Here is a 16,157-nt window from a genome sequence, read left to right on the forward strand (position 1 = left end):
ATTTAATTTAGTAATCAAGTAATTGTAATGACTTTGTCTTAGTGGGTTTCGATACAAACTTTGTTGTAAACCAGAGAGGGGGAATCCATACACAAACGACCAACATAAGACATATAGTATAGTAATATAATATAATAATTGTTATAAAACTATAAAATTGTAAAATTAGTTTGTTTATTTATAACTTATTCTATCTAAAACTAGACGAAATCTAATAATCACTTTAAGTCATGTAAAACCTAACTAATTTAGAATTGCAAATAATATAAAATTGATATTGTACTACTTAAACCTTTAAGTAAGTTTTGCAAATATCGATAGATTAAGGGCCGGATTTAAAGGTGTTCAACATGCGTAAACGAACAAGGTCTAGTTTTGTTTAAGGGCTTAAATATTCAATTATTTGTTTGCTAATATTGAATATTCATATTATAATATCCAACAATTACAATTGGATATTGTGTTCTATTTGAAACTACCCGTTATGAAAAAGAATTTTGTTTTTCTATAACAAGGTTATATGCAAATGATATCGATAAGCTTTTGTAATGTCTTTTGTTATTCTAATATAGAAAGACTTTTTATGATTAAAGGTCCTTATATGTAAATGCATAGTCTCTAAAATCCATGAGACGACGCTGGATATATTAGTTAACTGAAAATTGATAGTTTACTCGTGCAATGTGCCGACATCTTTTATAATTACGAGCATAGTGCCCGCGCGTTGCGGCGGTTAGAAGGTGATGACAATATAAAAGGGAGACGGTGGTGGAGATTGAGGGAGGCGGTGGAGAAGGAAGGCGGTGACGGAGGGTGATAGAGGTTGATGAGAGTGTGTAATGATTAAAAAGAATTAGGGAAAAGAAGGTATATAAGGGTTTTATGTTTAAATAAGGGTATTTTAAGAAATCCAATACTCTTTATAAGAGAGTATAAATATTAGTTCTTTTTACACCTTTATGCATTTTGGATGACAATACAGTAAATTATATCAATCATCATATTATAAGGTTTTGATAGAAATAAAATTTTACTTTGATAAATACAAAATTTTTATTGAACTTTGTCGAATAGTTAAAACTTTTGGCATTTTTCAAACGTGCAATTCATGAAAATCCTAATACGGAGTACTAATAAGTCAACGAAGTCGTATGTGTAAACTTTATCATAAAAAGGACTTAAAATAGTTTACTCATAAAACAAGGTCCCAAATATAAAATATGTACACGTACTATTACTACTACTCCTTATTGTTAGTCCACGATCACATAGCACATTTCGGGCATACAATGGCTTTGGCTGCTCGGCTAATTATTTGCCAAGTTAAGTCAAACAAACCAGTGGTTGGCCAAAGAGACGAAACGGTCCCTTCGCTCCCGGTTCAGAAGACGAGGTTGACGAATACGTCTGGGATAACCACGGATAGTGGAAAGATTATGTTGCAGCCAAGAGTGTGCACACTTAGATCATATGGTTCGGATCCTTTTGGAGTGGTGAAAACACGGAATTACGTGGACGGAGACGAAGGCGATGGTGACGATGTGTCTCGATTCTTTGGAATGCTTTCTGAGTACATTGAGAGCTCCAAAAAAAGCCAAGATTTTGAAATCATATCCGGTCGTCTAGCCATGGTATTTTTTTTCTCTCTCTTTAATTTTAAAATATTAGATGGTTATTTAACTTATAAATTATGGAACTTTTGCAATATGTACTTTATTCATGTATTATTGATAATTCACTAGTTTTCTTAGAAAAGGGCCTTGTAACCATCATGATCTTTAGGTAGATTGACCAATGCTTGATCTGTAATTAGCAAAATTCTTGACTTTTGCAAAAGAATTTGTGGGTCACTATAGAGGACTTTTGCTAGATTTCTAGAAATATGGATCGGGTTCGAATCTGTTCCCAACTCCACATGTGCTCGTCACGTGGGTTTGGTCCTTGAAGAAGGGTCAGTTGGTTCCAATAGACCACGGGGTCAAAATTTCTCCGTCGATCTAAACTTTTTGCTATAAAATAAAATTCAACTTTGCAATAAAACAATACTCGTATAATTTTTTGATAAAAGTAGTGTAACTTAGTGCTTATTCGTCTTTTTGGAGGTGGTTATTTTTGATGTAAATATTTTTGAAATACGCAAATATATAAGCTATAGAAAAACAAAGAAATAATCATAAATTATACTCTATGTAATGTTTCTAATAATACGTTGCTACAGATGGTATTTGCAGGGACAGTTACAATGGAAGTTGTGACAGGTAACTCATTATTCCGTAAGACGGATTTACAAGGGATTGCAGAGGCTGTTGGGGTGTGTTTGGGTGCTGTAGCTTGTGCTGCAACTTTTGCTTGGTTCTCTAGTGCTCGTAATAGAGTTGATGGGATCTTCTCCGTTCGTTGCAACACCTTTATCGATAATCTTATTGATCAAGTTGTTGACGGGATGTTCTATGATATCGACCCTAGTGATTGGTCGGACGATCTTTGAAACGCAAAAATCGAGAATGGAAGACGAAGAAATGAGGTATTTGGATGATTGAGTTATCATCTAGTATGTGTATTAATTGTGTATAAGAAAATTTGTATAGGTCATTAATTAAGATGGTTTATGTACGTTAAGATGAACTTGATAAACCATTAAATGTAGATTCAAAAGGAGAAATATAGATGACTGTAATTTATACTTTATTATATAGATATTGACATATACTACTACTTTATATACTATTTTATCTTCTAAAAATGCTATATGTATGTTTTTAAAGGGGTGTTTTATTTGTAAAAGACTTCGTTTGATTGAAATTTATTGTATTTCCATTATGATATATGAAAACTTGATATTCACATAAGTCACACGTACGTGACTTGAGTTAGATGACCAAAGCTGAATGTGTGCACTCAAAATGAGCTATTGGTGACTTTAGAGGGGAAAACTAGTGACTGACCTCATCACCTAAAGATATTTATACAATCATTAGATTAGATTAGGAAAATGAAGGCTATTCCACTTGAAAAGACCGATATTGCCTTGAGAGCTTATAGCCCATCTTCGACACTAAAACGAAATTTAAACCACTTGACCGGATCTTGTCGTTAATCTAAATCTTTGTACATGTGCGATGTTGATTTACACCGAGTCATGTGTGTTTTACAACCTTTGCACTTAAAACATGTTATTTGTGGTACATTGTTCTTGGTTTACAAGAACATTTACCGATCAATGTTCATGTATCAATGGAAGTTTGAACTAATATATTCCTGGACTAAAAGTTATATATACGGATAAATGACCTTATGGATTGGTTCATGCTATTGGAAAACATATATGGGTATCAAACCCAAGAAAATGAGCAAACTTAAAACCCATCGAAGGGGCTGGGTTTAGAAATTCATTCCCATCTCGGTTCAAGGCTATATTGATCGATCCCGTGGATCCCGCTACGGACATAATTTCCACTTTGAAACCAAATAACCGAACACTTTAATATACTCCCTTATGTGGACCTGTGGAGGTAGTCATCACGGGATTGGAGAGAGGGGATCTTCTCAAGTTTTTACTCTCTCAAAATTTTGTCAAATTTTTACATTGAATATGACTTCATTAATCATGTTTAAAAGACCCTTAATCATATTTATAGCATTTTTATTGGTTCAACTCGAAGGAGCTTGACATAAACAACTTAAAAGTAGCTCAATGCACCATACTCCATGTTTAGTATCGCAAAACTATATCTCAGATCGAATTTCGACATTTCAACTTGCATATATTTTGTTACTTTTATTTTATTTCTTCTTTTTTTAACATTAAAAAAAGGTATGAATATGATGATGAAAGATGGATTCCTCATAATTTAAGGTGCGTAATGTATTAATGCAAGATTGATAATATGAAACAGTCTATTAACGTGTCATTAAAATGACCGGTGTGTTTAGGTATTACATTTCTACTTTAGGTTAACTCAAAGTCTCAAAATAAAAATCAATTTTTAATCTTTATATCATCTTTACCATTTTATCATTGATAAACTTTTTGAAAGAGACGCAAATGAACCAAAAATAAGAGTATCATTTTTTAAAATCAGGTTGCGGTACATTCAATTTAGGCTCATCATCATCATCATCATGTGAAGTCCACAGTCCACATGCTCTTTTCCAGTTTCACCTGCCTAAAACCACTCTCCAATGTAACAAAAACTCCTCAATCACCACCATTCAAATTCTTCATTCCCAAACTCTAATTAAAATCTAATATCACAAATGGCGGTTAATTTTCTCTCATCACTCCCTCTCCTCCTCCACATTCATCCAAAAAAATCACCTTCCGTCACCTCTACTTCACTTCAATCCCTACCTAAAACAACGCGCATACACAATCATAATCACGCCGTAACGGCGGTTAAGTCACGTGATTCCTACGCCGTCGGTGAGGATTTTCCGGCGGATTATGCGGACTGGCTTCCGGTACCTGATTCTGGTGCTAAGAGAAGAGCTGGTGTGCTTCTTCATCCGACGTCGTTTCCTGGTCCGTACGGTATTGGTGATTTAGGTGATCAGGCTTTTCAGTTTATTGATTGGCTTCATCAAGCTGGTTGTTCACTCTGGCAGGTCTATCCATATACTTTTGCCTTCATTTTTAAAAAATATATATATAGATATTATACACACACATATATGTATATATTTATTATATTATACTGCATTGTTTATTGTTATTTTGTAGCTTTTAATTTGATGATTTCAATTTTGGATGTAAAACTTGTATAATATGATTCTAGAAGAAATTGTTATGTATATTGACTTTTATTAGACTAGTATCAGAAATATGTACAATAATGTAAGTAAAATGCAGAATGGTCCGAATTTAGGTCTACACGGCCTAAACCGGTATTAGAGTTGAGCTTTTTGCTCTGATGTACCAGGCCTGACCACTATTTCGTTGTGTTTCTGGACTCTTCCCTGGCCATTTCAAGTTGTCTGTCCCGGAAGATGTACAATGACGTAGGTGTTATAGTGACTTTTTTATATATACAAATATGTAAAGTGATTTGAAGTTTATGGAATCAGGTTTGACGGTCAAACCCGAAATGTAGAGCTTGTTGTATACTTGTATATTATGATATACTATCCACTTTGTGTGAGAATTGAGAAATGAAGGTAAGTTTATAGGATTGAAGTTTGTTGCATCTGATTAAGAAAATGTGTATGAATGTAAGTGAGACTCCACTGAAGGATAAAAGTAAAAGAAACTGAATTACCAGAAGTATTAAATGACGTCCCTGAGAGAAAGTTATCGGAAGCATTATTAAGATGTGATGTAGAAATGTGGTGTATGATATAAAAGCAGTGTACCTGCGACAAACTTGTCTCGGGTCGATTCCCTTAAAGTTAAATTGATGAATATTAACAGCTTTCTACAACAGATGTTCGGTTCTGGAATCCTATCAATTTTTTTTTATTATTAGAAATATGAATGTTGTCTTCTGAGTTCTGAGTCATAATTATAATTAATTCTGTTTAGGTTATATGATTCTAAACATTACTTTGTGTATGACTGTATGCAGGTTCTCCCACTTGTTCCACCAGGTAGGAAGGCTAACGAGGAAGGGTCTCCATACTCTGGACAGGTAATAAAGTTCACTGTAATGCATGAAAGTTGTATCAAGATATGAAAGATCCGACAACAAATATCACCTAACAAAAGCTAAGAACAAGATGTATATGAACTAATTGAAAATTTGAAAAATTAAAACTAACGCAAAGGTTTTGAGGACTTGAGGTATAAAAACTGATGCCGTGCTTTATTCATTGGTTAAAACTGATATCAGATTGTCCATATGGATCTACTTCCTACAATAAGTTTATCTCTTATTTAACATAACATAGTGAAATATGTTGCAAATACTCACTTCCAGGATGCAAATTGTGGTAACACGCTTTTGATATCCCTAGATGAGCTTGTGAAAGATGGGTTATTGATGAAAGAGGAGCTTCCTGGACCATTGTGAGAATCATTGATTATATGAAGCAAAGGCAATAGTTATATTTCATTGTCTTGGTCTATATTTCTTCCTTAATGCAGCATCTGTGCAGGGATACAGATCGCGTAAATTATGAAACTGTTGCAGACATAAAGGATTCTCTGATAGCCAAGGTAAACTGTTAAGAAAGATGAAATTGTTTTTACGTGTCGTTTGGACTTGGCTAAAAGTTTGTGGATATTTTTGAACTATAGTAATTGGTTTTTTGACGTTCATGTGGAACAAGAAAATTAGAGGTCTTGCACAGTTGCACGTCATGTCTAAGTCTCTTCATCTGGTCATTCTGTTTACGACATCAATCCAGATCCTCAGTTTCGTAATGCCAATGCACCATAAACAAGCTCAAAGGATGTGAAAGGAACTGTAGATTCTTAATATGATTTTTATGGAAGTGCTTCATCATCTCACATTTTGGCTTTTCCGGTTGCACCTTGGACTAGTTAATATCTTTCCCAAGATCATTTTTTAAAAGAACATGGACGGAATTTAGTTGGCAAGGATCTAGGAGGTTATAAATCCAACTTAAGTCACACCCAGATGTATGCTTTAATCATATTAGGCAAATTTGGGTCTGAGCATTTGTCTACAGCTGTAACTCAATATAGCTTCTTCTTCTCTTCTTTTTTAATTTTATATTTGCGACTTCAGCTGTAACTCAGTATAGCTGAACTAAAACTGATATCCTTTGTTTCCAATTAGGCTGCAAAGAGGCTCATTTTAAGTAAGGGGGACCTCAAATGTCAGCTTGAAGTTTTCCGCAAAGATCCTGATGTTGCAAGTAATACATCCTTTCTATAACTATTATGGTAGCTCAATCATATAAGCATTAACTTAGTTTTTGATCCATGTGCTCTTCTCCCCTTATTTCTCTTCCAACACTAGTCTAATTTACCAAAATAACTAGAAGTCACTGCTCTTAACTTTTATTTTTCTTTGGTGCTACGGAAATTGCTCATGCCATTTCCAATTATTGAAATGTGATCGAATATATAATCAATTTATAAAATACGAATGATTGAACATGAAAACGGAAATTAAAGGCTTCATAACAGTGCAATCGAATTATGTTGTTACTATAGATGTTTTTGGTTTGTGGGAATCTATGGAAGACTTGTTTCACCTTATATATTCTGACATGTAATATGTAATTCATAAGAACTATTTGGTGAGTTTTTTTTGTAATGTACGCTTTCTTCAGTTTGTCAAAAGGGCCCATCTTTTCTGAATGGATGAGATCCTTGTTAAGATTTGATTACAGTTGTTATACCAAGCATCTATTTTATGTGGTTGGAACTACAGAACGTAACAAACTTCTAATGAAGTATGGTTAAAAAGGTCTTTTTAATAACGTATACATATAGTTAATATCTTATTGTTGTCCGTTCTGAGGCTTTGAGGAAACTTGCTTTTGTTGATTGAAAGTGCTTCTGTGTTCTTTCATGATTGCATAGGTTGGCTTGAAGATGCAGCATATTTTGCTGCTATTGATGATTGTTACAATACATATAATTGGTATGATTGGCCTGAACCCCTAAAGAATCGTCATCTTGCTGCATTAGAAGACATATATCAAAGTAAAAAGGATTTTGTAAGATGCCTGTCTTTCAATAATTCCTTTTCTGTGCATTTACTTCCAGTCCACATACTCAATTTTAGGCAGATCACGGATTCTTGATTTTATGACATTTTGTCCTTTTCATACCCAGATCGACAACTTTGTTGCACAGCAGTTCTTATTTCAGAGGCAATGGAAAAAAGTTTGTCAATATGCACAGATGAAGGGGATAAGCATAATGGGGGACATGCCCATCTATGTTGGTTATCACAGTGCAGATGTTTGGGCAAACAAGAAATACTTTTTGCTTGTGAGTAAATCTATCTGAGCTTGATTTGCATTATTCGTGTCAGTCTCAGTTTCTGACTATTATTTATCTGGCAGAACAGGAAAGGGTTTCCACTTTTGGTTAGCGGTGTCCCCCCTGATGCATTTAGTGAAACTGGTCAACTATGGGACAGGTTGATACTACAGCTAAGTTTAACATTGTCTCATAACAGTAATTGTCCCTTGCAAAAAAGTGTAAAAACTAAAATGAGTTTCTACCATAATTTAATCAGGTGTGAATGGTTAACAGGAGCTCAAAATGCGTCCTACTTTTCTCTTAAATAAGACTTTACTTCGAAATTTGCTTTCCCAAAGCATAAGAACATAGAACATTCATACTTTGTTGTATTCACACCTTGTGAGTTTCGTCCTAAAACTTGATCTCACTGTGATGGCTACATGATAGCTTTTGCTAGAAGTTCTGTACATCTATACCGAAAAATATTGTGTATTTTTTGCTTTTACCAATATACTGTTTACTTGTATGCTATACTGCATTAAACTTCAATATGATTCCTATTGACTATTTCATTTTGAATAACATTTTCTTTCACATGAAGCCCATTGTATGATTGGAAAGCAATGGAGGAGGATCATTTTTCCTGGTGGGTACGCCGGTTACGACGTGCAGGGGATCTATTTGATGAGTTCAGGATAGATCACTTCAGGGGATTCGCTGGCTTTTGGGCTGTCCCTTCTGGTGAGTTATGTATATGATAGCAAGAGATTGCCATTTTTCTTCATGCTAGCTAAATCTGGGCAAAGCTACATTGAAATCCAATAGAATATATAAGATAGAGAGCTAAACACAAGTTTCTGATTACGAACACACAATTTTCTAATCTTTAAACTACTACTAGTATGACAATTGCTGGGTTCTGAAAAGGTACAAACATCTATGGATCGGGAATTTGATTAGTGTATAAGAAGGGGAAAAAAAGACTGTCTATGTGCATTGATAATGAAATGCTTGAATGCCTTGTAATAGACTCATGGCAGAGTAATTTTGGCTGACTGTATTTTGTTTTTAACCCGTTTATTAGGGAAAAGTTATGTAAAAGTATGTAATCATGCTTCATTTGATATGTGTTATGATACCAAAATTTTCTTTCTCAGAAGCAAAGATTGCCACGTTGGGTAGATGGAAGGTCAGATCTCTTCAGATATGTAACATTTCTTTGAACCCACATGTATTGCTCTTCAAGTGGTTAATTTTGATGATAGTAGGTGGGACCTGGAAGCTCTTTATTTGATGCCATCTTTAGAGCTGTTGGGAGGATCAATATCATAGCAGAAGACTTGGTATGATATACGGAGTACAAATACAACTACAGTATACCTTGGATATGCATTATGAAAACTTTTATTGCAACCTTTTTACTATCAGAGCCCTATACCCCTATCTATTGTTTAATCTGTTATTTTACTTCTAAAATAGACATATCCTTCAAGTGTAGAGATTTAAGGAATCCAGCATATAAATTGTACAAGATAGGTTTGTGGGTCAAAAACTGAAACTTCTAAAGAAATTCTAGAAGTAATTGCTAAGAATCTAACATCAACTGACTTGGCACTACATTATATAAAGTATACAACTTTATGCCACGCTTCCCTTTGATTTGATATTAGTGAAATGTCATAGAGTACAGTTCTACCATTTCTACTATTTCTACCGTCTTCTACTTTTTCTTCTGCTGTCTTGTTTTAATTGTTTAAGAATATAGCGTTTAATGACAGTGATACGACTTTATGTATATTGGATTACAATTTCAGCAGCTTTAGTGGTAATTTGATTAGAAAAAACGAAAATTTTCTTCTTATTATGAACTTTTATGAACACATTTTAAAAAGAACTACAAACTGCTGGAGTTATCAATTAGAACATTTAAGTTAAATTGCTATTAAACTGCTCCCAGGCATGTAGATGAGTTGGTTGAAGGTGCAGCCCCAATGTGGGACCTCCTGACAAATTATAAAAGTGTGGTGTTCAATCCTTGTGGTTGACATCCGTATATGGCCTTGACTGCTTATTCAGCTCGATTTACCTCTCACATGTTTTGCCCTGGGCGGTCTGGTGTGGGTAACCCAAGGTTAGCCGAATGATAACCTTTTTGACACAATAAATTGCCATCAAACTACTTGATGGAAACATGGATACTTTATAAATTATAATCTAATAGGAGTATTAGTAAAAAGCAATACAATTTGAGTCATTTTCTGTTTGATCACATTCTCCTATCTTGCACTTCGGACTTTGACCCATCTGCATAACAGGGAGTTATAACGGAGGATGTTGTCGAACTTCGGAAATCCATTGGGGCACCTGGAATGGCTGTTCTTCAGTTTGGTACAAATTGCTTATAATTCTGTTATTTCTGTTGTATAACCAGGCAAACGTCAAAGTTCTCATAAGCTAACTATGTTAATAAATGTATGATTAGGTTTTGGAAGTGATTCAGAAAATCCACATTTACCTCATAATCATGAGCACAATCAAGTTGTATATACTGGAACTCATGATAACGATACGGTGATCTCTTTATTCTCTATTTATACTTAGTGTTGATTTTTTTGTTCACCCATATGACAAATAAAACAAAAGCTTACATATCATTATCTCAATCCATCCAATTTTGCTCAAACACATGAAGTTTGTCTGATCCTCCTTCAAAATAAGTGCAGAAATGATTCTGAGTTCCTGCTTAAGTTCTTTAATCATGTATCCTGGTCAATTTGTGCTCAAATCAGGGATTAAATACAAAATTGATACTGATAAAGCACAGTATTGACCATACTCCACGTGTATTCCAACAGTGACAATATTCCCTCAATTATCTTTGTCAATTGGTTTTTTATGCTTCCAATTTACATGTATAGCGTCAAAGACCAAAAGAACTTCATATCTTCATTAAATAATTACAAGCTTGATTTATCAGTTGAAAATTCATGATTATTTAAATGTTAACAGATTGCATTTTGCTGTTACAGATACGAGGTTGGTGGGATGTCCTGCCGCAAGAAGAAAAATGCAATGTGAGTGTTTCTTTGTGTTGCAATCATCATCTTCTTCATATCTGAATGCATATGGTTCACATGACTTGTGTATTTCAGGTGCTTAACTATCTATCAATTTCCACCGATGATGATATATCATGGGCTCTGATCCAAGCTGCTCTCGCCTCAGTAGCCCAAACTTCAATCATACCTATGCAGGATATTCTTGGGTTGGGGAGTTCTGCTAGAATGAATATTCCAGCAACACAGGTAATCAGCTTTGTACACATTTCCACAATAGAATCCCAAATGTGTTTGCTCTAAGCGTGGTGTTATTACTTTGTTTTTAGACAGTTAAGTTATTTTCCAACAAAAATTGCATCAGACTGATACAGTATGAGGAACCCTTACATGGTCAAATTTGAACTGAAATCTGATACGAACCCATCCCATAATAGGCTCGCATCATGCCATAAGCTAAGTGTAGGTCTCCACTCCCAAAAGTTAGCTCAAAGGAGGAGGGGACACCTAGGCTTATAAACCACCAACCAATCCCATACTTGGCCGATGTGGGATCATATCAATACCCCACCCTTTGAAGAGCCAACGTCCTCGTTGGTCACGACTATGTTGGTCATGGTCGGCACCCTTCTCCTTGGGTCCAAGCCACCACTCCATAGGCCACCACTCCGAGCGTTGGAACCTTGAAAGGTAGGACTGGCTCTGATACCAATTGATACGAACTCATCCCATAATAGGCTCGCATCATGGCATAAGCTAAGTGTAGAACTCACTCCCAAAAGCTAGCTCAAAGGAGGAGGGGGCACCTAGGCTTATAAACCACCAACCAATCTCATACTTGGCCGATGTGGGATCATATCAAAATCTAACCAACCATGGGAAACCCCGATAACTATAGAGACTTTCTCGAGTATGAAAACTTTTGGTTATAATCAGGTCATGATAGTTAGTTAATGTTTGCTCCAAAGAACTATTTGTGTATTTTGTATATCCTTGTCTATTATTCTTCGTTTATATAACAGTTTTTGTTAGAATGCACATGTTTTTCGGTTGATATGACTCTTCCCTTTTATGAATACAGTCTGGAAATTGGGGTTGGAGGATACCAAATTCTATGAGCTTTTCAAGCATGGATGCTGAAGCAAAGAAGCTAAGAGATATGCTCACCATGTATGGACGGCTATGATTGGTTTTCATGTTTACTTGAGAATAAATAAAATTTTGTAAATTTCATTCATGACCTTCTATCCTTGTTGGAGAACTAGCATTGACGGATTAGTAGAACTGTAAATGGTCTTATATGATATCATATGTTTCTCATCGAAGGGTTACAAATCGTCTGAATAATTGTAACGAATTTCTTTGCTATACATAAAAGAATGCATGATTGAGGATCAAATCAACAAATGATAGGCGTGTATATTAAGAAATAATCATGTGCTGACCGTGATGGTCAATGCATCATGTTGCATTAAATCAACGTTCGTAATATTTATAGGTTAATTTTGGATCATGATAGACTAATCTTTAAATGTTTAGAAAGTTTTGGATTTAATCTCATGCTAATTCCTATGTTGAATCTTTCATAGTTCATGATGGAAAATTAGAGAGTAAGAACGAGTATAACTTTAGTTTCTTTTTCTTTTCCTTCTAAAACTTTTACATGTATAAGTGTGTGATTGTATTGTGTGGCCAAACGTAACATGAGTGTAGGATGAGCTACTCCATCTTTATAGTTATACAATGTATGCTTTTTGTGTTCGTTTTCCATGTTTCACTAAAACGATATATCTGTCAATGTCATATATTTTTTCATCTAATTCTGAAATAAATGGATCTTTTGTTGAAATTTCTATTAGTTTTTGTCTTAATTTAAACTACAATATAAATTTTTTATTCGTCAAATCTTTTTTTACATTTTTCTTCATCCACCAGCCACCAATGTCTATTTCTCCTTCAAATTCTTTCTATGATCATGATGGTTTTTTAGATTCAGTTAAAGATGGTCATATTAAGATCTATCTATTATTATTATGGGTTATCCTTGCAATGAATCTCGGTCAAATCAACAGGTTAATGGTTTAGTTCATCGATATAAGTTGATGGTTCTCCGCATTGGACAATATCTGGGTGCTCTCGACTCCCTTTTTTGAATTATTTGCTTTGACATGAACTGTTTGACCCTTTAAGTAAAGAGGTCAGCAGATTGGCCCATGACTTTATAGTATATTTCAGATCTTCTGCTACTGGTTCAGCCATTGCCACAACTGCCAACCTAAGAGATAGGTTTAATAACTAAATACCACACAGTAATTATTGATTAACTGACCACGTACTATTTAGTTAAGGGCGTGGGAGAAATTCATTTGAGACGTACTTAAGGTGTCAATGACTTAGTCTAATATGTTAATTTGTGATAACATTTCCAAAGAGGAATAATACTTGATGGCGCCATCATTCATTGGCTAGTCGAGGACCATTCTCCGTGTGCCATATGGACAGTAAGACCACAAATTGAAAACTAGGTTTAGAAAATGGTGATGAAATCTATGGTTAAATGCCTAACAAAACTCTCCATACACATTGTAGTCTTCACCTTCCCTATCAAATCATACATATTTGTTCTTTTATGTGCCCATTTTCGCATACTAATATATACATGTTTGCTGCCACTTCTATTGTCATTGTTCACTCCCTTTAATTTATTGGAATCCAAAACATCTGTAAAATGTCTGCAACAACATTCACAGCTGCAGTCACTGGACCTATTTACATGGGTTTGAGCCCAAATGGGTCCAAGCTTTTCCAGACTACAAACTCACTGCCTTGGAGCAAGAAAACGGTCTCAAACGGCTCTAGGGTTAACTGCATGAAGGTATTATGATAAGTCTTGGTGAATATGGACGACTTTGTTGTTTTAAAATATTTGGATATTGACTAAAATATCTTACACTCTTAACTCGATGAACGTCTATAGGTTTGGAATCCAATCAATAACAAGAAGTTTGAGACTCTTTCGTATCTCCCACCTCTCACAGATGAATCCATTGCAAAGGAGATTGATTACATGATAAGGAAAGGATGGATACCGTGTCTTGAATTTGACTCGGTAAGATCATCAACGATCAAACAAGATTCAACCTTTAACACATTTTCATTAGCTACAAAAAAAATAAATAAACAGATAACTAAATGATAATTTGGGGGAGGTTGGATGTAGACCGTCAGACCGATAGTATAGATTTCGCTTTGTAATATTTAAGTGTGATCCGAGTGTAATCTAAAATGGGAGTTTTTATATATTCGGTTTGTGCATTTAGGTGGGATATGTATACAGAGAGAACAGCCGAATACCGAATTACTACGATGGAAGGTATTGGACATTGTGGAAGCTACCCATGTTTGGTTGCACTGATGCCTCACAAGTTTTGAATGAAATCCAGGAATGCAAGACAGCATACCCAAATGCATATATAAGGTGTTTGGCATTTGACAATGTGAGGCAGGCTCAATGCATGTCTTTTGTTATTCAGAAACCTACTGCCCCTTGAATGGTTTTTGCTCTTAACTTTTTGTGGTGTTTTTTCAATATAGAATCCATGGTCAAAGATTCCTAAGTTTGTTGAATGTTTTTATGATGTTGTTCAATAATTAAATTCACTTGTTTGGAAGACATAAAGATGGTTTTTATACGAAGATGATCTTATATAGTTGGAACTTGTAGCTTTTTGCTAAACTATTGGCTATATGACATTTTTGTTATATTTTCTTGTAAATCGGATTGGGTCTTCCCTGTTCAAGCTACCGATCAAATTACATGTTTTATGCTAGTAATTAATAAAATCACCATTCTACCATACATCAAAAATTCACATTCAGCTTCCCGTAATTGCGTAAATTAATTCATCCAAACAATAACCAAACCACATTATAGAAATAGCATGCTCAAAATGACATTATAAAGCATTCTTACGGTGCTAGTTGTAATGAAAAGAAAGCACAATGGCCAGAAATCCTATACTACTCGTGTCTATGGTTCTAAACATCAATATTTTAAACTACTAAACCTAATTTTCTCATCATTACAAGCTTAGTGACATTTTGGTGGTGAGATAAGGCCTAGAGACTACAAGGTCATGGGTTCGAATCTCACATAGGAGGTATCTCATATATAATGAGTTTCCTCCTGAATTGGTGTATTGGTGATGAAAATAACAAAACAATAGCTGCTTGATATTACGAGGAGATTATAATATGAAGCTGTAATAATGAAAGTAGATAATGAAGAAAATTGAATGATTGAATAATAAAGGTTTTAATACAAGAAACACAAATCTGAGAACAATCTATCAGATTGTGAACACGAAGTACATAAACGATCTACATTGCTATTAATTATTCTTGAATACAAAATGAGTTAATTTCTTGGAGAGTAGGAGAGGAGATAATTTTTTTATTGTCTACTGCTGTGTTATTGATATATTGGAAGAAATATACTCGTTGTAGAAGATCCAATAGTAACGGGTATATTGAAGTTATAATCCATACAACTTTGACCCTTCAGAAGAAGCACACTTCGGTCCTTCAAATACCATACTATCTTCATCTTTAATCTTTAAAAAAACCAAAGCTAAGATTGAGCAAATACACTTACTTGTCAACAATTGGCATTACGCCTATTTGTTGTTAAAAAAAAATTACAAACTAATTATAACTATTTTATGGAAAGAGAAATGATATCATAACCACATATATTATGGTATAACTTTTAGAGTGATATAAATAAATATCAATAATGAGTTGGTGTAGTGGTTTGGAGTCATCTCTTTAAATTCTCATTTAGGCTTTTTGAGATATACTCTGAGGGCTTGATTTGGGTATACCTAGGTTCAAGCCGTCCTTTGGGTATTTGAGATAAGCATTTATACTTCGAGAAAACCCGGTTAACACAACGTATCTTAGAACTCTTGCTGTCAAATCACGACACGAAATTTTACGCGAAATTCTCTTTTCAAAAAATTAACAAATATGGTAAGAATACAACTTCCGTTATATAATGCTTCTTTTCCAAATTAGGATTATCAAATTGAGTTTATCGCCTTTTTCCCCTAAGCCTAAAGTTCAAAGTAGAGGCTTACTGGGTAACTTTTTTTTTTTCAGATAGTTACTCTTAAATATTTGAAATTAAGTTGTAAAGGACTGTTATTAGCTTGGAAACAAAA

At 34.5% G+C, this 16,157-nt stretch overlaps 3 protein-coding genes across 3 annotated transcripts; all 3 read left to right on the plus strand.

The window, feature by feature from the left end:
• Nucleotides 1–1,227: 1,227 nt before the first annotated feature.
• Nucleotides 1,228–2,724, plus strand: LOC122603849 (stress enhanced protein 2, chloroplastic). Its single transcript, XM_043776676.1, has 2 exons — nucleotides 1,228–1,631; nucleotides 2,219–2,724. Exons 1-2 carry the CDS (start codon nucleotides 1,290–1,292, stop codon nucleotides 2,486–2,488), a joined length of 612 nt encoding a protein of 203 aa, XP_043632611.1. The 5' UTR covers nucleotides 1,228–1,289; the 3' UTR covers nucleotides 2,489–2,724.
• Nucleotides 2,725–4,094: 1,370 nt separating this feature from the next.
• On the plus strand, nucleotides 4,095–12,334 carry LOC122604545 (4-alpha-glucanotransferase, chloroplastic/amyloplastic). The gene is made up of 16 exons (XM_043777430.1): nucleotides 4,095–4,605; nucleotides 5,562–5,624; nucleotides 5,913–6,001; nucleotides 6,091–6,151; nucleotides 6,738–6,816; nucleotides 7,490–7,626; nucleotides 7,745–7,903; nucleotides 7,978–8,054; nucleotides 8,481–8,620; nucleotides 9,037–9,068; nucleotides 9,148–9,222; nucleotides 10,195–10,267; nucleotides 10,362–10,450; nucleotides 10,909–10,953; nucleotides 11,032–11,184; nucleotides 12,017–12,334. The coding sequence occupies exons 1-16, from the start codon at nucleotides 4,258–4,260 to the stop codon at nucleotides 12,119–12,121; spliced, it is 1,725 nt and encodes a 574-aa protein (XP_043633365.1). The 5' UTR covers nucleotides 4,095–4,257; the 3' UTR covers nucleotides 12,122–12,334.
• A 1,329-nt stretch (nucleotides 12,335–13,663) lies between these two features.
• Nucleotides 13,664–14,486, plus strand: LOC122604550 (ribulose bisphosphate carboxylase small subunit, chloroplastic 3-like). Its single transcript, XM_043777434.1, has 3 exons — nucleotides 13,664–13,810; nucleotides 13,913–14,044; nucleotides 14,256–14,486. The coding sequence occupies exons 1-3, from the start codon at nucleotides 13,664–13,666 to the stop codon at nucleotides 14,484–14,486; spliced, it is 510 nt and encodes a 169-aa protein (XP_043633369.1).
• The last annotated feature ends 1,671 nt before the right edge of the window (nucleotides 14,487–16,157 follow it).

Source organism: Erigeron canadensis, chromosome 6, assembly GCF_010389155.1.
Source record: "Erigeron canadensis isolate Cc75 chromosome 6, C_canadensis_v1, whole genome shotgun sequence".
NCBI lineage: Eukaryota > Viridiplantae > Streptophyta > Magnoliopsida > Asterales > Asteraceae > Erigeron > Erigeron canadensis.

What these genes read in the sequence shown, in the direction of transcription:
- LOC122604545 (XM_043777430.1), top strand. Translation starts at nt 4,258, where the DNA reads ATGGCGGTTAATTTTCTCTCATCACTCCCTCTCCTCCTCCACATTCAT. An exon ending in GGTCTCCATACTCTGGACAG is followed by an intron (nt 5,625 to 5,912) that starts GTAATAAAGTTC and finishes ACTCACTTCCAG; the next exon opens with GATGCAAATTGTGGTAACAC. An exon ending in CGCAAGAAGAAAAATGCAAT is followed by an intron (nt 10,954 to 11,031) that starts GTGAGTGTTTCT and finishes TGTGTATTTCAG; the next exon opens with GTGCTTAACTATCTATCAAT.
- LOC122603849 (XM_043776676.1), top strand. Translation starts at nt 1,290, where the DNA reads ATGGCTTTGGCTGCTCGGCTAATTATTTGCCAAGTTAAGTCAAACAAA. An exon ending in TATCCGGTCGTCTAGCCATG is followed by an intron (nt 1,632 to 2,218) that starts GTATTTTTTTTC and finishes ACGTTGCTACAG; the next exon opens with ATGGTATTTGCAGGGACAGT.
- LOC122604550 (XM_043777434.1), top strand. Translation starts at nt 13,664, where the DNA reads ATGTCTGCAACAACATTCACAGCTGCAGTCACTGGACCTATTTACATG. An exon ending in CTAGGGTTAACTGCATGAAG is followed by an intron (nt 13,811 to 13,912) that starts GTATTATGATAA and finishes GAACGTCTATAG; the next exon opens with GTTTGGAATCCAATCAATAA. An exon ending in CGTGTCTTGAATTTGACTCG is followed by an intron (nt 14,045 to 14,255) that starts GTAAGATCATCA and finishes TTGTGCATTTAG; the next exon opens with GTGGGATATGTATACAGAGA.